This window comes from Megascapheus bottae, chromosome 29 (genome assembly GCF_031878675.1).
Source record: "Megascapheus bottae isolate mThoBot1 chromosome 29, mThoBot2.hap1, whole genome shotgun sequence".
Taxonomy (NCBI): Eukaryota; Metazoa; Chordata; class Mammalia; order Rodentia; family Geomyidae; genus Megascapheus; species Megascapheus bottae.
Window position 1 is genome coordinate 1,274,960 of NC_143537.1, and position 26,065 is coordinate 1,301,024.

A 26,065-nucleotide genomic window follows, 5' to 3' on the forward strand; every position below is an offset into this window, starting at 1 on the left:
CTCACAGCTCCAGGAAGAGGGGAAAAGCAGGCAGGGGTAGGGCAGGGAGGCCTTCTGAAATGCCACCATGTGTCTCTGTGCTGCCTCTGTCACTGGATCCTCTCTGCTCCCCCTCTCACATCTTCCGGTTGGAGGTGACATGGCTTTTCTGCCTCCCACTCTCATGAAAAGAATGTCTTCTTAGACCACCCAGTGTGTGTCACCCAGGGCAGTTTGAGGCAGCTGCTGTGGCCAGCCAAGGTACGGATCGCTCCAGCCCCCAGAAGCCTCCCAGGTCCCGGCACCCCCGGGTTCCCCCCCACCCCCTCCAGTAGCCCTCTGGACAGTGCGGGGTCTGGGCACTGCCTCCTCACTGGACCGTCTGTATTTGTAGTTGGTGTTATAGGCCAGGGACCATCTGCTTGTGTAAGTTGAACTGTGTAGGTCAAGGGATCATCTGTATTTGATCACCTTGTCCCTCTACTAGACCACAGAGAGACAGGTCAGCAGAAACCCCACCACTTTCATATCCAGAGCATCTGTCTCTCACTGCACCCCAGTATATTGAAGACCCCTGATAAAGAGGTTTTGAATAATGAATGTCATCTAAAATCCTCCCAAATAATAATACAATCCACATGTCTTCCATAAATATGTCTTCAACATCTATGACGGCATAACCCTACAGCTTCAGCAAAGTGCGTGAACATGTGCTCAGTAAACACAATCCAACACCCCGTATTGTATTCCTCGAGGTCAGAAAGGAAGGGAATTTAAAAAAAATAAATAACAGCAACAGGAGAGGCTGTGAGGAGGGCTGCACCATCAGGTTTTATACAAATCATTTACACACACGTGTGCACCCATACCCCCCACACAGAGAAGTGTTCGTAATCAAGCTCACACTTGGAAGTTCAAGACACACAGAGAGGCAGCGTGCGAGACAGCAGCAGACTACAAGTCCCTGGCCTGGGAGAAACTCTGTGGTGAAGCTCATTCTGAGCATTTGAAATGCCATCCTCAGACGTGGAAGGGAACCATTTCAGACCAGAAAAAAAAAAAACCCCAAAACTTTAAACATCTGAAAAAGAAATGAATAGATGAATAGATCCTTTAACCTGAAAGAGTTGCTTTAAAAATGTGAAAGTTAGCAGGGCACCCAGGCGTGTTTATTCGTTCTATGGAAAGGTAAAGCTGGGAGGTGAGGTGAACTCGTTTCTACCCAGCGCATCTAGGCAAGGAAATTGGATTTTGATTTATACTTAACACTATTCAGAAGTCCAGTTGTATCACGGATCTCAGTATAAAAGTTAAATCCCTGAAGGAAAACATGGCAGAATCTACTTTGGGCCAAGGTGTGGAGAAAGAGATTTAACACACACACACACACACACACACACACACACACACACACACACACCTTACAGAGGAGCCATGTTCACAACAGTCAGCATGTGCACACACAGACCAATGACAAAGACAAACCTGGACAGAAAACAACAGGCAAAGCCAGGCATAGTGGCTCACGCCTGTAATCTTAGCTGCTCAGGAGGCTGAGATCTGAGGATCAAGGTTCAAAGCCAGCCCGGGCACAAAAGGACCTAAGACTCTTATCTCCAATTACCCTCTAGAAAATGGGAAGTGGGGCTTGGCTCAAGGGTAGGGCAGTAGCCTTGAACTGAAGAGCTCAGGGACAGCGCCCAGGCTGAGTTCAAACCCCATGACCCACAAGGAAAAAAACAAAACAGGCAGATTCGACATGTGCCTCATAAGGAAGCGCTGTAAAATCCAGTTACTATTCAAAAAGACCTGGCTTATGACATGGTAGCCCTTTGTACATTATCCTTATAGTAACGCACACATATGTTTACAAGAGGTGTTTGTTTGGGAGATTTGAGCCACAGCTCAGTGTGGATAACGAAATGAGTAAGAAGAAAATAGAACAAGCTGACCATGGAGCCGCCGTGGGGATAGGACAGGCAGCGCCCTGGTGGCTGAGTGACAGAGGCCTGTACTCAGAGGGGGCTGAATAGCAGCTCCCCATCCCAGACCTTCAGACGGGGGAGTTGTCCTGTAAGGAGGGAAAGACCACCCGGAATTCCAGCCGCAGCAAGGAATGAGTAGAATTTAGACCAAAGTTTCTGGAGACATTGGCCCTGAACCCAGGCAAGCAAGCGGCCTCTGAAAGTTGAAAAGACCCGAACCACAGCGCCCTGCAGCCTGCCGCAGAGCACATCCACTGCTTGGAAAGCCGAGAAACCCAGCACAGTTCCCACTGCAAAGACAAACTCAGAGCCGGAGTTTGGACGTTGCACGTCCCCTGCGGTCGATGTACTGAAGGTCAGGTCTCGGGGGGTCAGTGGAAGGGGCTTCCCAGCCCACCCCGCTCTGCCTCTGCTGGCTCACAGGGCAGACAGGGTGCTTGGCTATTCGAGCCCTTATCTGAGCAGGGCACCTGCCCAGACTTGAACCTCAGTCTCCAGCAGACAGAGCCAAACCGAACTTCACAAGGTCATGGTCTCTGGCACCGAGCTACAGCGGACATGGATGTGACAGCTCTTCAGACCCGTGCAGGGGAGAAGCCAGGAGGCAGACGCCGGCCTCTGTGCCACCGCTGTTACACGGTTGGCAGTGGGAAGGAGTGCGTGACCCCCGGCGAGGGGGTTGAGGGTCAGGGTCCTCACCCCCCCACCTTCGCTCGCACAGTTCTCTCTTCCAGGCCCAGCCGGGCGGGATCGACAGTCCTCCCACGGTCGGGAGGCAGAGCCGCTCGGTCACGGGCCTGGACCGTCCTCAGCCACGTGCGGGCGGCCTCTCCACCCACCCGCCTCTCCTCCTGCTCCTGGAATTTTCATTTCCCAGAGCAGCGTGTGATTGGAGGCACGCCGAGCTCGCTCTTCCCGGGTGGGTCTGTCCCTCGGGCACCGTGTACTTGGGACTGGGCTCTGCCTGGTGTCCCCCACGCTGGCTTTCCTTGCACAGCGGGGAGAGCGTGTGCCGACGGGTGGAGCCGTGTGCGGCTGCCTGCACTACGGGGTATCTGCGATGGTGGCCACGGGGTTTTGTGGGGTAAATGAGGGGGTCACAGGACTGAGCGGCCACCTGGAGAGTCCACCTGGCCCCGTCCTGGCGATGTTCTGAGGGCCACCGTGTGTGGCTACCCCGCCGGCCATGCATCGTCCACGGGCAGCCACGATTCTGCATGCTCGCTGCTCGGAAGGAGGCGGCATTTAGGTAATGCCGTGACTCTCGTCACACTCTTGCACACTCTCGATCTGCGCCCCAGCCGGCGTCCTCCTCCTGTCCAGTTTGGTTTTTGTTTTTTTTCTACGAGTCTGATGTGTGTGGTAAGACCTCAGGTGGCTTTCGTGAGTGTGCATCTTTTGACACGCTCCTTTGCGGTCGGTACACTGCTGCGGTTAGGTATCGTGGTGACACTGGCACATGTTAGTGGCAGTGTTTTGAAGGACAGAGTGTAAATGTGAACGTCATCGGGATGGCGAGGACTCTGAGGTCTGGAGACCAGGGAAGATGGCTGGGGAAGTAGGAAGTGATGGTCAGGGGAAGGGGCAGCAGGGCTGAGGCCTGAGCAGTGACCTTCCAGGAGGCCAGGAAGAGGGGGCGGTAGCCCTCAGACAAGGAGACAGAGCGCCACCAGGGTGTGCGGCCCAGTGTGTGGGGAGACAGGGAGAGTGGGCCTGATGGTGATGGAGACAGAGAGGAGTGTGGAGCCTGGTGGAGGAGTCGGGCTCGTTCATACCAGGGTGCATACGTGGCAGAAGGCCGAGTCCAAGGATGACAGCGCCTGGCGAGTGGTGGCTGTGCTGGTGGGAACATGTAAATCAAAGCTCCTGCAACTGTTTCAGATGTCTCAGCCACCTAGGGGGAGGAGTGAGGGGAGGAGGCAGGGAGGGGAGGGAGGGGAAGGGAGAGGAGAGAGAGGTAGGGAAGGAGGGTAGAGGAGGGAGGGAGGGAGGGGAGGGAAAGGGGGGAGGAGAGAGGGCTTATGGCTTGGGGCATTGGAGGAGAGAGAAAGGAGGAAGCCATTTACATCTCTGGGACCCAAATCCAAAACCATACAGTTCTGGAAGTCCTGAATCAATGAATCGAAAGGAACCTTCTAGAACTACCCTTGCCACCTTCCCAAAACCCACGGGTGTACACCTGTCCTCAGATTCTTCCTGCTGGGGAGTCACACGCCTTCTTTCCTCCAGCTGCCTCCTGGAGAACTGTGGGTTCCATGTGGCTTCTTAACTTGTTTTGTTTTTTTTTCCCCCAGAAAAGAAATCATATGCAATTAGCTCCAACCTTTCAAAAGGAAGATAAGTCACCCGCAATTCTATTGCTCCTGCTGATTCCCTTTTCAAGGCCATTTTTTTCCCTGCCAGTTTTCTCACAGCTGCATCCAGCATTCCATCTTCTTTCCTTTAACACTCGTACTCTACGCATTTTCTAAAATGTAACTTCAGATCCATCATTTCAATAGTTGCATAACTTTTCAACATGAATGAATGTACTATAGTCTACTCTTATGAATTGACTTTTACATTTCTTCGGCTGTGTTATTAAAATACACAATGATGAATGTCTCTGAGTGTATTTAAACATGATTGATGAGTTCATGATAAAACTATCCACCATTTAATGGTCAATTTTTGACTACTAGCACAGAGCAACGTGTTAATGAATTTTCCTACAGCTCATTAGATGATCTTGGTAGCGGAAAAAGTAATTTTTAAGTTGAAACCTCATGGCAGCCACTGAAACTACAAGACAGTGTGAAAACACTGGTCGTCTCTGCTAAACTGTAACATTCAGCTATACTTATTTTGGAATATTTGAGAGAAATAAAATGCTATAGGTAGAATCCAGCTCCTCATTCTACCCCTAGCCTTCGCCCAAAGCCAGCTGCCCTGCAGAACTTGGAGTGTACATTTCTTCCTGATTTCTGAATGCCTTTCTTCATATGAATAGGTCAATAAAGAGCATAAGGTATTTAATCTGCTTGTTAGAAGTTTTATATAAATGGCTTAACACGGACATATATTTAAACTCCATTTTCCACTCAAGTACTATTATCTTAAAAGTTGCTTCCTGTTGATGAACGGGACATAAGTGTGAGTGTTTTGTCACCACTGTGTGCATTTTGATGACCGTTTACTTTCCCCAGTGGTTTACGATTTCATGGGATGTCATAATTGGCCCGTTTGCACAGGGCCTTGGTGCAGGCACAAGGACTTTGCTGGGTTCCTTGGAGAATACGGCTGTGGGAGCCCGCATGTCTCGGAGACTTCTGGTGGGTAGCGAGGGGGAGGTGGCCAGGCACTCACGCAGACCTTCCCTCTGCAAACACAGGCCTGCGTGCTGGCAGTCTGGACACTGGCGTGATGGCTCGGGGGACAGCTATGTACGCGTTCTCTCTGAGGAGTGATTCCAATGATTCACATGCTGATTCATACTCTAAATGTGTGAAAGTCTGACCATGAACTTGCCCTCTGTATATAACAATGCAAGCAAATAATAACTTGGCTGTGGCCGCAACTCCCAGCCACCTAGCTGTACAGCACGCTCACCACGAGGATCCTAGCAGACGTCCGTGGGACAGCCTACCTGAAAAATAACAAATGGGAGAGGGGGTTAGGAGTGTGGCTCACGTGATGGAGCCCCTGCCAGGCACGCCTGAGGCCCTGAGTTCAAACACGGAGGAACACACAAAAGGGGCGGCAGTGGAAGAATGATCCTGGAGCCTGGTTTGGGTTTGTGGGTTGGGCGGTGAGAGTCGCTGTTAGAATTGGGCTGGGGTAGCATGTGGACAAGGGTTGAGCTCTGGGGCTAAGCAACAGCAACTCCTTCCCACTTCTGGAAGGAATCAAAAGCCAGAAGTCACAACACAGACTCTGTTGCTCCTCGCACAGTTATGTCAGCTATGAAAACGCATTTACAAGTCACCCAGCTCCATGTCAGAACCCCCGGGCCTCTTAGGCCATGAGAAATAAATAGGAACATTTTTGAGAAGTCTTCTTTCAGACCCAGTCAACACACATTCCATTGCAAACTCGGCAAAGAGGGCAGGGCATGGATTCAAAAAGCAAATTGTTCTCACCCTCGTCTGGAGTCTGGCGTCTGCCTGAATTCTGGAGACCGTGAACTCTTTTCTGCCCCTTTTATTAAGCGTGATGCACATTTCAGGGCTGTACAAGTTCCCAACTTACAGGACATAATAGGCAGTTGTCAGATATGTGTTTATCGTTACGTATCAGTGATGGGAGATGGCAAATGGTAGGTAAAGCTAGGACTCGTGAGCAGGAGGCTATTTCAGTGGAGAGGAATCTCGTAGCAACTATGATGAGACAGATGGGGGAACTGAGGCTGAAGAGAGGTGTTTCAGAAATGTTTATAAGTGGCAATATTTTCTCATTTAAAGAGCATGCTGGGAGGCAGAATGAAAGGTTGAGGCCAGCCAAGGCAAGGCAGTTTTTGTGAGTTCCCACCTCAACCCACGAGCTAGGCGTGGTCGTGTGTACCTATTACAGCGGGAATGTGCGAGGCAGAGGTCAGAGGACCATCGTCCAAGGCTGGCCCAGTGAAAAAGGGGAGATCCGATCGGCTCAAGAGTCCAAGCCTCAGCACCACACAAAACGAAGCCACGCTTTTGGCCTGACTTCTGGACACAGGCACCTGGCGGTGTACCTGAAATCATCACAGAACAGCAGGGTATTCCCACCACTGCAGGCGGCCCTCGGCGGCAGCCCACTCACCCTGACTCCATGCCGCTTCCAGCCGTCAGTGACCAGGAGCCTTGCCTGCTCTGCCTCTTCAGAACGTCACCCCGAGGTGATGGAGACGGGAGCTCCGTGCCTCCTGCACTTTGTGTACAATGCACCACCAGTCAGCATCCGTTCACCAGCTGACAAACATCTGATTTGTTTCCATTGTCTGCTCATTATAAGTAAAACCCCCAACCAAGTCAGTATCCAGGCCTGTGGTGGACATAGGCCTGACCTCCTGGTTACAATACCAAGAACAAAAGGCGGGAGGTGTGGGCGTCCCTGGTCCTTGGGGAGGGTGCCGGGGGAGGGTCTGGTGTGGTCATCTTGGCTCTAATTCACACCTCTGACCTCCGTGGTCACTTCCATCGGTGTCCCCTGGCTCTCCTCTTCTCCACTAGACAAGTCCCCCTGTGCTCACTCCACACATTCAGAACTGAGCTGTCTGAGTAGGCGGATGGTTTCCATTCTGATTAAATCCAATTTGCCATTTTTTTTTCTTCCTGTAGAATCTGTGTAAATCCTCCCCTCGTTCAAACATAGAAAGTTCTTTCTCTTCCATTTTCTTCCAGGCCGTCCATGCTCTGGGCCGGGGCATCTGTGCCCACAGCGCTTGAGCGGTGTCTTTACGTGGCACAGGCCCAAGGTTAGCCCACTGCTCACCAGTGGCCCCCGACCCAGCCTGCAGAGCTAAGGCTCTGGCTGCTGAAGTACTTAGCACTTTGGCTGAAATCAGTGATAGTACTGGTGGCACCCTGCTTTGTCTCTGCACAGTCGACTTCTTACAAAAGATTCCACATGAAGATGGGGATCAAGAATACTTTTCTTTCCGTGTCTTGTTTGTTTCACTTAGAAAAACATCTTCCAGAGGCTGCTATACTATGGAAAAAGTGGCAGGCTTTTAAAGGCTTTAAAAGACTACATTTTACACACACACACACACACACACACACACACACACACACACACACGCTGGTTTCCTTTCTTTTTTCTGTCTTTCTTTTTGAAATCAGGGCCTCACACTCATTTGGCACGCTTGTCCTCTAAGTTCCACAAATGATTGAGGTTATAAGACATTTGTTTTTTTGGGGCTTGACTTATCTGCCTAAACACCGTGACCTCCAGGGCCACCGGTTGTCCTGAAAATGACATGCCTTGTTTTCCTTTGTGACTGGGCAATATTCCCTGGGGTGTGAACACACACACACACACACACACACACTTTCTTCATCCGTCCCTAGGTTATTGGCACCTCGGCTAAGCAGTTGTGAAGAGAGCTGCAGGCATCTCTCTCATAGATGGATTTACAGTCCTTCGGTTTACAATCCTTTGGGTAGATACCCAGGAGTGGCACTGAAATAGTGAAGTGGTTCATTTTCTCTCACGTTCCAGCCTGGCCATTCCCCTGGCATCCTCAGTGCTGCCTCAGGAACCCCAGGCTTTCTCTTCTGCCTCTCTACCAATCTTGCAGGACACCCGAGCTCTTTCCCTGGACTTTTCCCCTATGTCTGACCCACAGGTCAAGATAGGGCATGGCTGACTCCCTCAGACATCTCAGAGGCCGAGGGAGGGAGCTCTGTGTGTGCATCTCATGCCTGTGTTATCTGGTTAGCATGGGGGTCTGGGTGAGCGCTGAATTTAACCAAGAGGGAGGCTGGGAAATGGCGTCCCCCTGTGAGGAGGAGGTGTGAATCCAAGGGCATTGACCACAGCTTGTGGGCCAAGCTCGGGACGAGAGGGTTGGAATGGACTCACCCAGTGTGTTACCTTCTCACACTGCACGCACAGCCCCCCAACCATGCGTCCCTGAGGACCTCTCTGTCACCTGTCACACGCTGTCTTCTTTGACTTCAAAAAAACAAAACCCAAAAAAGATGGTGAGCAGAAACCAGCCCCGTGGTGGACTCCTTCCTGGAAATCTGGAAATGTGGAACGGCTTCCGCCCCTCCGAGGGGTCCAGTCTTCATCGACGCCACCGCTCTCATTATTTTAAGATCTCTGAGAAAGTATAGGAGGGGGAACACATCCAAAAGTTGGCTGAGAAGGCTTTTGTGGAACTCTGAGAATCACACGGCACACTGCGAAGTTGTCTTTGGCAAGTGGATCTAGAAAATTCTACCCAGCAGCCTGATCCACGGGGACTTAGCAGGACTTCTGCAGAAAGAAGCCTCCCCTTCTGATGGTGGCTGGGGGGGGGGAGCTCAGGGGCCTCAGGGCTGCCTTCCACCCTTGCAGGCCGGGCTGCCCCCTGCCTGACATCCAGTATCCCCTCCAAAACCTAAGTGCCCACGAGGTTTTCAAAGTTGGTGGGAAGAAATTTCAAGTTGACACAAGAGAAAATCGGATAGGGTGGATCCAGATGCCTGCACGGCCTCTCAGCCCCCTGGATATGATGGCGAACCCCCAAGGTGCAGACACAGCAGCCCTCTCATCTTTACCCCCTAAAGGAAGATGAAGAACCCGCGTCTCCAGGAGGCACTGGTGGGCTAGGTGACTGCTAAGGGCCACGCGGCCTGCGGAGCCTCGGTGCCCGGGGCCTTTGCCGGGGACTCTCCGCGCCCCTTGCCCAGGACTCCATGGGCTCGGGCTTTGGGGGAGAAGGTGAGGGGAAGGGGAGAGGATGTGTGGAGTTCCTGGATGCTGAAGTCACCGGGGCGCCGCCGCCGAGACGCCGGTGGCCACCAGAGGGCGCCGGGCGCACGGCCCGGCGGGGAGGCCCGGCGGGGAGGCCCGCGTGGGCCGGGAAGGGTGCGGACTGCGCGGCGCGCGCGGCGAGGGCACGCGTGCGTGGGGGCGCGCGCAGGGCGATGGGGACCCCGCGGCGAGGACTTGGAAAATCTGCCAAGATTCAGCAGCGCAGAGCCTGGTCGCGACCACCACGCTCGGGCCGGCTGCGCGCGGGGTCCCTGGAAGGCCCGCAGGGAGGACGAGGGGGTCCGGGGGCACAGCGCGCGGGCGTCCCCGCGCAGGAGTGTGCAGCCGTGCCCGCCTCCATGGACGCGGGAGCCACGCGCACGACGAGCGCGCAGCGCGCCCTGCCCGCCGCGGGGCGCTCCGACCCCCGGGCCGGGGCGGAGGGAGGCGGGCGGCGGGCGCTATCCCCTCGGTCACGCGGCACGTGGCACCGCGGTCGGTGACAGGTGGAGCCGGGGCCGCGTCCTGGGCCTTCCTCCAGGTCGGGGAGGGGGGGGGGGCCGAGCCAGGGTGCCGGGCAGGCGGGGCGCGGCCTCTGGGGGCGTCCACGCGCGAAGTGGGCCTCCTGGGGCCGGGCGGCCTTCGGGGCCCCGCACCGCCCCACGGTTGAAGCCTTCAGGGCGCCCGGCCCGGCCGGTCCTCCCCGCACCCCCCTCGTGGTCCTCCCTCCCCTCCTGGCGGTCCTCCCTCCAGCTCCGAGCTCCAGCAAAGTTCCCAACTTAGTCGACGCGACGCGCGGCGCAGCCAATGGGAAGCGGCGCTGGCGGTTTTGGGGGGCGGGCGGGCTGGGCCCCGCGTCTCGGGTGTCGCCCGCCCGGCGCAGTGAATGGAGAGAGCGAGCGCCTGCCGGCTGCCCCGGCCGCCCGGAGCCCTCGCAGCCTCCGCCGCCGCCGCTCCCGCCGCCGCCGCCGCGCTCCGGAGCCCCGGCCCGGCCCCGAGCCGGCCCTCCCCAGGCGCCGCGCTGCTCCGCGCTCACCTCGGGTCCCCGAGCCCGCCCGCAGCCCGGCCCGCGGCCCGGCGGGGCCCGGGGAGTGCTCGGCTCCGGGACGCGGCAAGCGATGCGCGGAGGGGCCGCGCCGGCCCCGCCGAGGGCGCAGGAGCCGCCGACGCCGCCAGGAGCGCCCCGGTCCGCCCGCGCCCCGCGCGCCTGAGCGCAGAGCCCGGCCCGCCGCCGCGCCCGGCCCGCCGCCGCGCCTGGCCGCCCGCACGCCCCGCGCCCCGGCCCGCCCCGCGCGCCCCGCCGCCCGCCCCGCGCGCCATGGCCTCCGGGCGGACCGGGGCCCGCGCAGCCCTGCGCGCCCGCCTGGCGCTGGCCCTGGCTCTGGCGAGCGTCCTGAGCGCTCGCCCCGCCGCCGCCTGCCCGGCCAAGTGTACCTGCGCCGCGGCCAGCGTGGACTGTCACGGCCTGGGCCTCCGGGCGGTGCCCCGGGGCATCCCCCGCCACGCCGAGCGCCTGTGAGTACCCGTCCCTGAACCCCGGCCGCCCGGCCGCGCTGCGGGCCGCGGCCCTCCTGCCTGCGCCTGCGGAGCTGGGAGCTTGCTGGGCAGGTGGGGAGAAGCCCCCAGCCTGGCGTCGCCTCTGGGTGACAGTGGAGGCCCAGGATGCTGCAGAGGCCAGGGAGGACCTGCAGGTCCCGGGTGTGTGTAAGAGGGGAGGGAGGAAGCCAGGCATGTTAGGGCGTCCTTGCCTGGCCAGGGAGGGTCCCCAAGGCTCTGGGCAGCTTGGCGTTGACAGGGCTGCCCCCCCCCCCCCCAGGGAGTTCAGTGCACGGTGGTGTCAGGGTGCTCTGGTGACTTCTGAGGTCAGGACCAAGCCAGGTGCTCTGGTGGAACTTGGGGTGCCCCGGTGTCTGCACCCTGGAGATGCCAGGCTGGGGCATCTGGCTTGTGGAGCTGCCCCTAGGCTGGAAGCAGGGATGGCCCCTGGCCCAGTGTTGCTGTAATTCACAGACCACACTGGGCTGAGATCCCGCGGGCTTGGCACCCCGGCTGGAGGGGTTGACCCTCGCTCTAACCCCAATTGTGCAACCAAATATTTACTTTCCATATGTCAGCATTTTGGAAGCAGTTGTCATTTGTATCCTCAGAGCAGATTCACAACTTGGACTCCGGGTGGGCTCAGTTAGTCTGCAGTGTGGGGTGAGACGGGGGAAGCAGGGCAGAGGAGTGGGGGCCCCTGAAGCAGCCCGGAGAGGCCAGGGCTTGCTGCCGGCTCCCACTTCATCCCCAGTCCTCAAGCCGGGCATCTCAGAGGCGTCACAGGGTGCCCAGGTCCTCCCCTCCCCACCTTTACCTCCATCGCCTCCCCTCCACACCTCCTCCCCTTCCCCTCCCTCCTGGTTCATGGAGCTGGTCCTTTAGCACAGTGATTTTCTGTGGGATTGGGCAGTGCCCTTCCAGAGGGGCAGGGACAGGACAGGTCCAGGAGGACGCTGTGACAAGGAAAGGTGACCAGCTGGGGATCAGCAGACACTCCTGCGAGCGGCGTTTCCAGGCTTTGGCGCCCTCCACCTCAGTGTGGGTGTTGGTTACATGGTGTCCTGTACCGTTTCACAGAGTTGAGCGGACAGCTCTGCATGGCTTGGGTGCAGGTGAAGCCCCTCAGCCTCCAGGCCCCGACCCCTGTGCTGCCTCCTCCGAGCGTGGATGGGTCAGCTTGGATGACAGCTGTGGACTGTCCTGGAGGACAGAGCACCCTGTGAGCCTTCTGCCGCCTTGACCTCACCTTGGGCTTGAGCACAAGGCCGCCCTCCTGGCTCCACAGTCGTGCTGGAGCTCAGGCTTTGTGCCCTACCCTCTCCAGTGTGCGGGCCAGTGTGCAGCCAGCCCCACAGCCCGCACCCTCCTTCCCCTGCCCACCTCCCCCAGGTGATCTGACCGCAGCCCCGGGCCTCCCCAGGGCTCAGCTGCAGTCAGGGCCACTGCCAGCCAGCCATGGGTGTGAGGCCTTTCAGCAGCCACAGCCCCTGCTTTGACTGTGGGACATGCAACAGCGCGGTCCTGACATGGACCAGGGCAGGGTCACTGCAAGGACTAAGGGCGGCTCTCCCTGCAGCAAGTGTGCATGGGGTTTTCAGTTCCACGCATGCGCCAGGGACCGTGGAGCGTGGCAGGCACGGCTGGCTTGTCTCCTCCGTCCTCGGGAAGGGGCTCGTCATTCGCCCACCACACATTCGCTGGGCCTCCCGGCCGCCCCCGTGGGATCCTCTCCCACGCAGGAGGAAGCCAGGGCTTGGCTGTCAAGAGGGCGAGCGAGTGTGAGAAGAGGGGAAGGCCTAAGCTTCTCCCTTTCCCAGGCCACAGTCATCCAAGGCCGGGACCTTCTGAAAACGTGCTTTCTGACCCCAGTTGTTGAAGCTCTGTGTGTGCGTGTGTGTGTGTGTGTGTGTGTGTGTGTGTGTGCATGCCTAAAAGAAATCCTCTCTCCAAGTCCCAGTCCAGCCTCTCTGCCTCCCGAATGGCCTTCCCTGAGGGTGAGCACTGGTGTGTGGCCCGGAGCCGGGATGGTTTATCATGAAGCCGAGTCAGAGTTGGGGTTCTGCGTTCCAGCTTCCTTCCTCTGGGGGTGCTGCCTCACCACCCCTCTGCTCTGAGAAAGAGATCCGTTTGGTGCCACAAGGAAGCTGCAGAACTGCAGAGGGGATCCGGTAGTGTTTGTCGTCTGAGCAGCGGTGGAGAGGTGGGGAGAGTGTGTTTACTCCGAGTGCAGGGTGAACACGCATGTGTACGGGAGCCCACAAAGCCCGTCTCCACCTGCAGTGTCGCTGGCGAAGCTTCCGACGAGCAGGGGCTCTTCCCCCAATCCTCCGTCCTGCCCTGGATAGGCAGACAGGCGGGCCAAGGCCCCAGTGTCCCCCACGGCGGGCCAGGTGGTGGCCTGGGACCAAGAGTGGACATCTCTGGCTTTTCGCTTGGCCCCAGAACATGTATTTAAATAAACATTTCCTGTTTGTGAAGGAGAGCCGGCCAGAGGCTGAAATGTGAGAATGTGGTAACTTAATTTTCCCCATGGCTCCAGATGACGGCAGGCTTTGCCGGTGGTTGGCTCCGATAAAAACGTTCCCTGGACCACAGAGGTCCTGGGTCAACTGGGAGACTTTCCAAGAGGCTCAGTGGCCGTCCAGACTCTGCATTCTGGTTCTCCCAGCCCCGGGGGCTGGCTCAGAGGACAGAGTCAGGCTGGGGTGTCACCCAGCCTCAGCGGGCAACGTTGATGTGGAGCCAGGAAGTACACAGTAGAACCCGTCAAATCGTGGCCTTCTGCGTGGAAGCCGTGGCTCCTTGGTGACCCGTCAGGATCCTCCGCTTTAATTCCTGGCCCAGTGTCTCCGGACCCTCCAATATCCAAGTGTCCTTCAGTTCTTCTGCGGGAAAGATGGGCAGTTACACCTTTGCATTTCGCCGGATGACCAGGGCTACGCCTGTCCTGTGAGACGCCGGCGTGTGAAATCTGGATTTCATGAACTCACATTTTCACCTTCCTGGAGTTTGCAAAGACGCCTCCCCTGCTCTGTGCTGTGGCTGCCACCGTTGCTTAGCAACCTCGAGAAGCTCCTACTGGGTGCACCTGCCTGAGCCAGGAGCTCCCGAACCAGAACCCTGGAAGCCCAGGGCCCGCCTGCTCACGCTCTCTCTCTATGCTTTCTGACAGTGGCCCTTCCTGTACTAATTGGTGTGCGTCTGCGAGGTCGCCATGAAGGTTTGTTTTGGCAGTCACCTGGGCTCTAGCTTTGAACCACGTGGCATTCCCCGTCTCTCCTGTTCCCCAGTTCTTCCCTGGAAGTGAGGATGAAGGGCCAGTGAATGAGCTGGGGGATCTTTTGCCTGGATCCTGTCTTCTAGAACAGTGGTTTTCCTCCCCCACGGGCTCCTGAGACGGATGGCTTTGGGTTTGAATTCTGCTACCTCCGGGACAGAGGCCTGCGGGTCCTTCTGCAGGCTGTGAGGTGGGGGGTGGCGGGGACGTCCATGCTCTGGGTAGTGCTCTCTGCTCGGTGCCCCCTCCGCGTCCCGGTCTGGATGGTTCCGCTTCTATCTGGGACTCGGGGAAGATGGTGTGATCAGGACATGGCTAATGGAGCCTGGCACAGCAGCTCCTTCTGCACTCCTGACTTTCCTGGTGGTTCATTGGAGAGAAGAGTTTCATGGACTTTCCTGCCCGGGCCGGCTTTGAACTACGATCCTCAGATCTCACCCTCCTGAGTAGCGAGGATGACAGGCCTGAGGCACTGGTGCCTGGCCTCAGAGGACATTTTTGCAGGCCCTTCACAGCTTCAGGGCCCATGGCACCCCCACTAGAGTTTCCTGGAGCCTAGAGTCCTGGGGAGGCCGGTGGGCTGCACATAGAGGGGCCCAGTGCCCTCCCGCCTGGGCCTCTGCCCCTCTCCTCCCGCCTCTCCACCTCCCGGATCCCGGATCGGCGCTGTTTAGATAAGGGCTTGTTTTGTTCTCTATTGTTGGGAGGAGGGGTTCTGGTCGTGACATTAGTCTTCGCTTCTATCTCTCCCCACCTCCTTCCACGGCCGCCTTTACTGAAAACATCTGTATTTACTAGTGAGCCTCCCTCTTTGTGCAAGGTGGTCTTCCCCTTTGTAGAAGCGCAGAGGGGGCCAGGATCACCCAGGGAGCTTCCTGGACCACCTCTGAGCCGGTGACCCAGGTGGGCATGGAGGGTGCCCGGGGCTTGGCTTGCGGCGCTGCCCCTTTATTCACTGTGCCCCAGCCTTGGGCAAAGCAGCCCTGCTCAGGCCGGGAGTGCATAGCCTGTGTCCTCTGCTTCTGTGTCCTGCAGACCTGGACTCTCCTCACACCGCTGCCCGGAGCCAGTGGGGTCACCTGCTCGCCGCCCTGTCAGGAGGCAGGGAAGCCCCAGGCCAGCTCACCACCCTCCTGTTCTCTGTGCACCTTGCACACTGTTTGTACATGGCACACGCTTTGTGGCAGGTAGAGTTTTCCACTTGTGGCACTGTGTTCATCTTCCGAGGCCTCCAAGTCTGGAGGCGTTCAGGTTAGGTGTGCTCTAGTCTTTGTGAGGAGCTGACACACCCCGGCCGTCACGCCCTCAGCACGTCCTGCGCAGCGTGGTTCTGGGCCTCGCCCCCCCCACTCCTCCCCTCCCCCCACTGCCCAGCCCTTCCTGCCACCCCTTTATCTTCTCTCCTGTTAGGTTTGTACAGCTCTCCCTCGTGGGTTGATGTTGGAGGCAGGATATTGCTCCATCGCCCAGGCCGGCTGCAGACGCAGGCCTCCCGCCTAGCCTCGGGAGTGCTGGGACTGAGCATGGTGTCTCCACGCCCGACTTGGCCTTGGCCTCGGGAGTGCTGGGACTGAGCATGGTGTCTCCACGCCCGACTTGGCCTTGGCCTCGGGAGTGCTGGGACTGAGCATGGTGTCTCCATGCCCGACTTGGCCTCGGGAGTGCTGGGACTGGGCATGGTGTCTCCACGCCCGACTTGGCCGCTGGCCTGTTGAGGTCTTGAGCACAGCCCTCTGCATAATGGAACTGGGCCAAGACGCCCCTTATTTCATCAGCTTTGCAGGCATTTTTGTGGGGGTTGTTTGATTTCTTCCCCTTCTCCCTCTCCACCTCCGCCCTGGTTTAGCACCTCACCCTGTGGCTTTCATCGCTGTGGCCGGTGTGGCCTGGCAAGCTGGCTTGTCAAGGTCCTGCTGTGGCTCTGGGCGTGGGACCGCGGGGCTTTCCCATTCTGTGCCCTCTGAGTGCAGCAGGTGAGGACGTGGGTTAATCCACCTGGGGCACCTCTTACTCAGGGTTCTGATTCTCCCCGGCATCGTTTCCAGTTTATGCTCTCTCCTTCCGATGGTGGAGCTGTGAGAAGTGGGGGAGGGGTGCTGTGGTAGTGGTGTCTGGTGGAGCGTCGTGGAGAGGGTCATGATAGGGTGTGATGAGGAGGTGTCGTGGCAGGGTATCGTGGTACGGGGTGTCGTGGCTGGGGCATCACAGTAGGAGGAGACCAGAGAGCAGAGGATACCCTTCTCACTTTCACAGCTGCTGTCTCTGGACTCCTGGGACTGGTTTACCCCAGCTACCCAGTGCCTCAGCCCCTCACCCCTGCCTCCCAGAGCATCCATGACCTCTCTTCACCTTCCGGGGTGCTTCAGCTGGGTTCCCTGGGAGTCCCTGCCCCTCTCACAGCCAGCCAGCCAGCCAGCCAGGGCCCAGAAGTTCCGTGCTTAGAATCTTTCCCTTCAGGGTGGCCTGGAGGGCCTCCTGGCTGGGGCCCTGTGCCCACTGTGTTCTCTTACTGGTGATATCTGACTCTGCCTCCTGGCCTGGGGCCCCATAGAGCCAGGCAAGTGTCATCTGGGCCCCTGCCACATGCGTCCCAGCAGAGCGGGACATGCCTTCACCAAGGCTTTGCTGCTGCCTGAACCACCAGACTGGGTTCCTGACCAATCATGCAGCGCTTTGGAGGGTGTTTATTAAGGTTCCTGCTTCGCTGGCAGAGGAACCGGGGTCGCCGTGCAGGTAACTGGCTGAAGAAGAGAACGTGTGAAGGATGGGGCCATTGGTGAGATCCCTGTGTTGAGAATCCCCCACAAAGCCAGGCGTACAAAAAGTTCTCCTAACTAGAACAGAGGGGAACAAAAGGGACCTGGGCCTGGGCCCCCAGCCCCGCCCCCTCCATCTAGTGACTGTTAAAGACAAAGGCTTCCATGCTAGGTTCTGTGGGGAGAAGATGCTGGAAGAGGCAAGTCCCACCAGTCCTCTTGTTGCATACAAAGATGTAGAAAACTCACACATCATTTACAAAAATGGGACAAAGTGGAATTAAGAAACTCATGGGGAAAATATTAATCTGAGAACAATTGTGTCTGAGAAAGCCTTGGCGTTTGCCTCCACAGCTCCTGGCAGGCAGCGCCAGTTCTGCATTTTATTAGGCGCCTCGCTGCATCGTGCACTGGCCTTCTGTGAGAGGCATTTCATAAGCACAGACGCGCAGGGCTGCCCCATCTGAGGCCACAGGGAGACACAGGGCCGTCTCTGGGAGGCCAGCGTCCCTTCCCCTCTGGGGCTGGGACTGGACCCGTGGGACAAAGTTTCCTTCTTTTAGGTTTCACTAGGCAGGATGGAGGTTTACCTGGGGACAAAATGGAGGAGTGGGTTTGGGAATCCAGTCCCCTCTCAGGGCAGGTTTGACTAATTGGGCCCTTCTAGGGGAACACATGGCTCCAGGGAGAAGGGTCTGGGGAGCAGCTCAGAAGTCTAGCCTGCTGTCCAAGGGTGTGACCTGTGAGAGGGCAATTCGCCAGTGAATGTCACCTGGTCCTCCCAGCTGGAAACCTATCATGGTGCAGGCCAGTAATCCCAGCACTCGGGAGACAGGAGAGGATCCTGAGTGAGAGTCCAGCCTGGGCTCAGAGCAAGATCTGTCTCACACAAACCAAACCCAAGCCCCAACGCAGAATGGAAGGCTCATGGCTCGCCGTAGCTGTGGGCAGCTTGTCTGTCCACTCCTGCTGGAGGCTGGCACTTCCCTTGCCATCAGCTGTTAGCAGTACGGCCTCTGAAATTCTGCCACAGAACTCAGTCCTGTTCCTCCTCCTCCTCCTCTCCGCTCCTTCCCTAACGGAGAGATTCCCAGGCCTCCGAGGCATGCTGGGATCATAGGATTCTCTCCCCATCAGTCCCAGTCACAACCCACTCAGATGCTGACGGTCTTAGGAAGTGAGGTGTGGGGAGACACTGGCAGGTGTGTGTGTGTGTGCGTGCGTGTGCATGCGTGTGTGTGCGTGCATGTGTGTGCACATGTGTGTGTGCGTGTGCATGCGTGTGTGCGCATGTGCATGTGTGCGTGTGTGTGCGTGCATGTGTGTGCACATGTGTGTGTGTGCGTGTGCATGCGTGCGTGTGTGTGTGCGTGTGTGTGTGTGCGTGTGTGTGTGTGTGTGTGTGTGTGTGCGCGTGTGTGCTTCATGCCTGTATTCGGGCTGGGATAACTGTGCAGTCTGAGAAGCCAGCATTGTAGATTGCGCCCCCCTCCCCCCCACTCACCCGATAATGGTGCAGAATGGAGGCACAGATGGAGAATTTGTGGGGCTGCCAGTGGCAACACTGTGGCCAGTCCAGGACCTGGAGAAGGAACGTTGGGACCATCATGGCGGAAGTTGGAATACACACGGGGTTCCCTTCCCCACAGGGCCCCACCCCTGCCCTCAGGCCACAAGATGGTGGGGTCCGTGGCTTGCTGGTGGAGCCTCCCTGTGTTCCCATGGCGGCAGGGGCACCGTTGTCATTGTCACCCGGGGTTCTTTCCCAGCTGGAGCGGCACACGGGTTCCGTGGATCTCAGCCGGGAAGTTCTCCTCCCAACCTCTCCCAGGGACATGTAGCCACGGTTTTCTGTGTGTGCTGTGAACGAACAAAGAACCCCCCCTCATAGCAGTCCACGAGCAGAGTGGGCCTCACCACACCTCCTGCCAAGCGTGAGTGTGTGCTGTGTGGGAATCGGCGGAGGGAGGCGACCGGGAATTTTTAGCAACTGCAGTACAATGGAGAGGAAAGAATCCTTGCCTGGGACTTGGGAGGCCGAGCTGTGCCTCTGACAGACTGTGTGACCTTGGGCAGGTCACTTGACCTCTCTGGGCCCCGGGTTCCCTCATCTTTAAAGGGGAGTAGACTGGACAGGGTCCAGGGAAGACTTCAGCCATCACGTTTTTGCTTTGGGGATTTAGCCTTGGGCCAGCGTTGCACTGACCCAGGGGACGTACTGGGAGTGAGAGAGGAGCCAGGACAGCTGCTTCTGGGGGGTGTGGCAAGTTCTTGATGAAGGCTCAGATGATCGGCCCAGCTCCTCAGCCTCCTGAAATTGAGGAAGAAAAAGGTAGTTTCGTTTCAGAAAGCGTAGTGGGGGGTTCTTTACATGGACGGCGCTGGGGTTCGCAAGTGTTCCCCACGACCCTAGGCTGTGGTTTAGTGGACGCTGAACCCAGGCTGTTCTGTGGTTGAATGCCATCACCAAGTCCTCGTGGGCATTGGATCTGCCACGTGCAAATTCCACTGGGTCCCAGGAATCAGATGGCCTAGAGGACGAGGCTGGGCACAAGATAGCCGTGCAGAAAGCCACTACCCGATCGAAGGACCCGCCTCAGCGTGTCGTGTGCACTGTGATTCCGTGGATCGGGGCGGAGGCTGTGGCTCAGGAGTGTGGCTGGTGGAGCTGTCGCTGTCCCTCGGTGGGGATGGCTGGAGGCCATGCTCACGGGGGGACGCTGGCTGGCATTTACCCCAGGACCCCCTGCAGAGGCTTGGGGCTCCTTTCAAAATGGCGCCCCCCCCCAGCAGTCCCATGGATTCCCATAGACCAGACTTCAACACTAGTCCAGATTTAAGGGTGGGGCCAAAGCCCCAGGGAAGAAATCTTCCACAGCGGCTCTGAGGTGCTCTCTAATCTCTCTGCTGGATGAAGTTTCTTGGGGACCGGAGCCATGCATTAGTAAAGTGCTCATGAGTGGAAGGTGACGCCCACAGCCCATGACAGATGAGATTGAATTGCGTAGACCCCAGGTCTGAGGGAAGGAAGGACCCTCCACAGAGAGCCAGAGACCTGAATTCACAGCCTGCCTTTCCAAAGATTGTCTTTCTCCTCCAAAAAATAAATAAGGAAATAATGGCAGCTGTGCGGAAAGTCTCCAACGTGCCGGCCGTGCTCTGCGGGGCCCATGACCTGTGGCAGGGTGTGAATGCCACTTCCTTTCTGTGGCTCCCGTCGGATGCCACTAGGCCCAGTCTCTGACTCTGGCATGTCCCCTGATGTTCGAGAGGGACTCCACACATGGGGTCAGCAGTGGGGCGTCTGTTCTGTCCTTCCCCCTGTTGATGATGCTTGGTTTAAAGCTGATCTCATGGTTCCGGGACAGAGATGCTAGGAAGATCTGGAGGGAAGCACCACAGGCCAGGAGCCAGGCCTTAGCAGAGAAGCGGGGGTCCAGGCGAGTGCACTGGGCTCCTAACACAGTCTTGACGGGGTTTAAGTTATGCCAGGGCCCTGAGTTCCTTCAGGCAAGGTTCTCTGTGAGGGGCCCCTCATCCCTTCCTCCCCCATGGACAGCCCTGTTCCTCGATCCTGAGGCACGGCAGAAGCAAGCACTTCCTCTATGTTGTCTGGTTTTGTTCAGGCCTGGTGTTCAAGCATTATTTTCCTGCTTCTGTTGTGTATGTGTGTGTGTGTGTGTGTGTGTGTGTGTGTGTGTGTGTATGGAGGGGGCGTGGCGTGACTGGGGCTTGAACTCTGGGCCTGGGCGCTGTCCCTCAGCTCTTCAGCACAAGTGCTCTACCCCTGGAGCCACAGCACCACGTCCGTTTTCTGGTGGTCAGCTGGGGATACGAGTCTCACAGGCTTTTTGTACCAGGGCTGGCTTTAAACTGCAACCCTCAGATCTCAGCCTCCTGAATAGCTAGGATTACAGGCGTGAGCCACGGGTGCCCTGCCTTTTCTTACTTCTTATTTGGCAAACCTTACATGAGGGTGCCACAGGCCCGTCACGGCTGGTGGGGGGAAAGTGGTGGAGCGGAGCAGTTGTGTGAGGCTTTGGGGAAAGGGACTCTGCTGCAACCCCAGCGGGTGCACTGTCCCCAAGGAACTCAGTCTCGCTGTCAAACGACCGTGACGAGTCTCCAGTCCCTGTTTCTCAACCATGTCCACCTTAGGAATCACCAGGTCATAGAGAGTTTCCGATGCTTGAGTCTGCTCCCCAGAGCATCCACAGCAAGGTGGGGAGAAGAGGCGGAGTCCTCCTGCCTCACCCTACCTGCAGGCTACCGTGGCAGCCCTGGTGGATTCTAGAGACTTTCCCTGCATCCCGGGACGTTCTGTCGGTGTCTCTGCCCCCATGAGATGCCGTCTTGGTCTCACACATCTGCGGGTTCTCCTGTGGAACCCAATCTCGGCCTTCTCCTTCCTCACCAGAAGCCCTGTGAGTGACCAGCAGATACGGGGATCTTCTGAGTGTGACTTCCTGTCAGAGGGCTACATCCTGGGCTGTGTGCAGCCCAGAGGCCAGCTCGGGTGTGCGCCCCACACTCTGGAAGCAAGTGGTCACCAGAGGAAATTAAGGGGACATTATTAATCGAGAAATGTGCTGAGGACTCTGGGAAGAAATAGTCACAAGCAAGCGATCACCACTCAGAATCTCCGATCTGGTTTGCTCCTGGCTACAGGGCAGCAGGCACTGCCCATGAAGGGCCAGGAGCTCTGGGTGGAGGTGGTCTTGAACCTGCTCCTTCCGTGCAGCGCCCCTCGTCTGAAGGGGTGGCAGGCACCATGAGTCGGCAGCCAAGCCTCTCCCACCCCTGCCAAATGCAGGCCCTGGAGACCCCTGTCCAGAGAAGCTGGGCAGAGAGCACGGAGGAGAAGCATACCTGGAAAGACCTAATTTCTCTTGTATGCGTGCGTGCATGTTATTACTGGCAGGGACGCGGGGCCCAGGTGTTGTTCCTGAGCTGTTTTCACTCAAGGCTAATGCTCAACCACTTTGAACCACAGGGCCACTTCTGATTTTTCTGATGGCTCATTGGAGACGAGTCTCATGGACTTTCCTCCCCCCGCTGTCTCTCAGGTGGCTAGGATTACAGGTGGAGCACCAGCCCTTGCCTTCCTCAGGCTTTGACTGTCTGCCTGGGGCAGGGGCTGCTGTGGCCAGGGTGACGGGGAAGGGGCATGTGGCCCAGTGCTCAATAAACAGGACCTGTTGTGATTTGGGGTTACAGCTCCCCACACGTGCGGTCTAGCCGTATATGCCACTCTTTCTGCCCCTCTTCTAGCTAGAATTTTGGCTTCAGAGTCTCTGTGTGCAATAAAAGTTGCAGCCAGGCACAGGTGCAGCCTTGGTTTTCATTCCCCTTGACTTGTGGAGCGTGTGCTCCAGCCGGCCCGGCTCAGAGTGGCCTGCGGGGTTGTTACAGAAGAGCCACAGCACTGCCTGGGTGAAACTCACTCCTGTATTTCCTCGGGGTTCCTCCTGCCCAGACCCTGGTTCTGCTCCTTGGATTTCTGGCCTAGTTGCCCCGCTTTTGTTTTGGAAACTCTGCCCGGCCCCTGCCCCCCAGATGCCCTCCAGCCCTGGAGAGGCTCTGGCTGTGCTATACTGAGCTGTGGGGTGGCCGTGTGCCCTGGGCCCCCGCTCAGTGGAGCCTGGGCACAGGGAGGAGCTCGGCCGAGCTGCTCATCGAGCCAGGCTGTGCTGGGGAGGACATTCTCACCCCCCCGATGGCCTGCAGGGACCTGCCGTGGAAGGGGGCCCGTTCTGCTTCCCTGGATCCTGGGGTCCCGTGGGTGTGGGTGTTGAGGTCAGGGCTCTTTTTAGCTCTCCTGCCAGTCACATCACCAAGCCCTGCTCCCCAGAACAGGAGGAGTCCCCGGTGAGGTGCGGCGTACTCTCTCACCTCCCCGAGGGGCTCCCCCATGCTAACATGGTCATCTGACTCCTCACATGGGAACAGCAAAGATGGAGGCACGGTGGTCCCGGTGGGGAGCTTCCCGGCCCCCACGGCTGTGGTCCCAGGGGCTCCCTGGAGGGGAGGATGCAGGTGACCCGGAATGCCCATACATCGCTGGCAGAAAAGTAACGTGGCAGTCCCCCACGAAGCTAGCCGGAAATTCCACTCCTGAGTAGGAGAGTTGAAAATGGGGGCTCATGCGGGCGATTATATAAAACGGGGACCCCACACACACTCACCCATGGCTACAGGCCAGTAGTCATGGTAACGAGGGAGTACTCACCACGGCCCACCCAAGTGTCCATCATGGGTGAGCGATGACCCCGACAGCCACCTCCCCAGCACACGAAAGGTACACGCCGTGTGCCGCACGCCTGGCTGGGAAGCCTTCACAGAGGCACAGGGCAGACACAGAGCCGACGGAGGCTCTGGAGGGCGGGCGAGAGAGACGGGCGGGGAGGCCGCGCCCCACAGGGGCCAAGTTCTGAGAAAGATTCAGAAGCGGTTGGTAGCCAGGGCTGTGCCATACCAGGAGTCCTAACGCCATTCAATCACCCTAGCTAAACACAGGTAACATCCAAGCTCAGAGTCTGGATACGTTACCGCCATTTTTGAAACAAATCAAGAGAAACGGGGAGCCTGCGTTGGAGAGTCCTGTGGAAACATCTTTCGAGTAACTTCGGCACCCCGTTCTGTCAGCGTGGGGCTTGGCCCTAGTGCATGCATGTTTCTCCCCCTCCCTCTCTCTCTCTGGCTGAGCCAAACTGGGAACACAATAATTCTATTTGTAGCTGGAGACGCACTGAGGCTGCCGAGTGTACATTTTACTACCATGGCAACAGGAGAGCACAAAGATGGTAAAAATGAAAATGCAGGAATATCTTTGGCAGGTAGGGTCAGCCGGAGGTAACTGCAAGCCTGGAAAGGGAGCGATGGTTAATGGTTGTTCCCAACACCCCAGAACCCAGCCAGGCCAGGCCCCGGTGGCTCCAGACCCCAGGACAGCCAGGCGTGTGGCTGGAGTGATGGAGGTAGAGCACGAGCTGAAGTTGGTTCTGGACTACAGGCATTTTGCTGAGGGGTCTTCCAGGGAAGGAAGACAGGGCCCAGCCGTCGGATCTCCATTTTTCCCCCGTGCCGTTCCAGTCCCCTGGAGGAAGTGATGGGTGACGTTTGGACCACCCGGCTTCCGGCACCCTAACCGTCTAGACTTCTCACTGCACCCAGACAGCGCTGCTTCCCCAAGCTTGCCAAATCCAGTGTCCACCGGCCTTGCTGGGGGCAGCCCATGCTGCTGAGATGCACCTTGCCCGTGACAAAGGCCACTCGTGGACAGGAGGCACGGAGCCAGCACACACCGGCCCCGTCCTGCGTGCCGTGCATCGGGAAGCCTCGAGACTTCTGACCACCCACCCCCGCCTGCCGGTCGGCCATGTGGAAACAGGCAGAGGTTGAAGATGCTGTCCTCAGGCCCCCCAAAGACGAGCACGCCACCGCCAGATCCAGACTTTCTGAGGCAATCCCCGTCTTTCTTGGTCCCCAGGATCCGTCGGTCATCCGGACTGGAGGTTCGAGGCTGGACCAGGCCCTGGGCTCCCTGAAGTCTTGTTGAACATGTAGACTGACCGGTCCACCCAGAGGTTGTGGCTCTGCCAGTGGATAAGGCCACACTGTGCATTTCTAGCAGGTCCCCTTATCCGGCCATCGCGGTCTGTCTTGGCTAATGCCCTGGTACAGAGGAACCACTAGGAGTGGTCTGTCGTCTTGGATTGTTCACCATGCAGCTGCCGGGTTTCTCCAGGCAGGGCTTACACTCCTGGGGTCGGCAAGTCGCCTGGTGCCGTGTGCAAGGCCTCACGCACCCGGCTGTGGACAGGTGTCCGCAGGCGGATGGACAGACGCCGAGCCAGATCCTGCCAAGACCCAACCTGGGAGCTGGATGAAACCTCGGAGCCCCGCTCTTCCCTGAGAGGTCCCGGTGCCCGGTGGGTGCCCGGCCGTGTCTGTTGAACCACGAGCACCCTGCAACCCTGCGGCCAGTGCAGTCAGGAGGGGAATCTTCCAGCTCCCGGGAGTGATGAGTGATGCAGCTTAGCCCTGGCTGTGCGCTGAAACCACCCCGGGGCCTCGCCATGGTCGGTGCTGCACGGTGCCTGGGCCTGGGTGGACAGGAAGGGCTGTGCAGCTCCTCTGTGAGGCGAGGGCCGCTGAGAGGGGAGCGTGGAGGAGAGCTGTGTGTGTGTGTGCACGTGCATGCAGGGAAGCACACGTGTGTGGGGAAATGGTACATGTGCATGCACACGCGTGGCTGATCATGGTACACGTGCCGAGGGAGGTAGTGTTGTGTGCACCGTGTGGTGTTCACAGCGGGGGGAATGCATGGACAAGTGCGAGGAGGCCATGCACGTAATGTGTGCAGGGAGGGGGGAGCTATGCGCTCCTCGAGCGCCTCTGGCTCTGAGATGCAGGCACAGGGCCTGGCAGTCCGCCCTCGGGCTGAGCCCTGCAAGGTGGCCCTCCTCCCCCCTCCTCCCCAGCCGTGCCTGGCGGCCGGCCACGCCGAGGGCTCCGTGTCAGGTCTGGGGGCGGGCAGGCTGGGTGCAGGTGGCAGGGACCCTGCGTGCCATTGCCCTCCCTCCCCCGGGCGGGTGGGAGCTTCCTCCAGGCGCCGAGGCACGAGCCAAGCACTGGGCACCATCTGTCTCAGCGTCAGGAGGCTTCTGGGGTTTCTCGGTAGAAAGGGCCTGGCTCATGAGTCGGGGGGGGGGGGGAGGTCCCCGCGGCCCTGCCTCCCCTCTCCCCTCCCCCCCACTCCATAGGGTGCTGACTCAGCACAATCCTGCTGTAATTAAGCGTGTCATGAAGAAAAGGGGGGTGTGCTCCCTCCCTGCCCTTGGCCCGGGCCCCGCCTGCGGGCCTCCGTTTTCAGGGAGCCACATTGGCCTTGTCTGTGGCCATCGGTCACCTCCCCCTGTGGGAACCTGGTACCGTGGACTGAGCCTCCCAGAGAAGGGGGGCTCATTCCCTCGCCTCCCTGGGCCTGCACACCCCGCACCCCCCAGCTCTGAGGCAGACTCAGGGGGTTATGTGAGATCAGATCCTTCCTCCCATGCCAGCGGGAAGGCGGTCTGCGTAACAGGGCCTGGAGTCAGGTCTCGTGACAGGAA

At 58.3% G+C, this 26,065-nt stretch overlaps 1 protein-coding gene across 1 annotated transcript in view; it reads left to right on the forward strand.

Annotated features, from left to right (window-relative positions):
* Positions 1–10,698: 10,698 nt before the first annotated feature.
* Positions 10,699–26,065, forward strand: part of Slit3 (slit guidance ligand 3) — a 230,622-nt gene continuing 215,255 nt past the window's right edge. The window contains exon 1 of the mRNA XM_090320813.1: positions 10,699–10,895. Coding sequence (XP_090176939.1) covers positions 10,699–10,895 — 197 coding nt within the window. The remainder of the gene's footprint in view (positions 10,896–26,065) is intronic.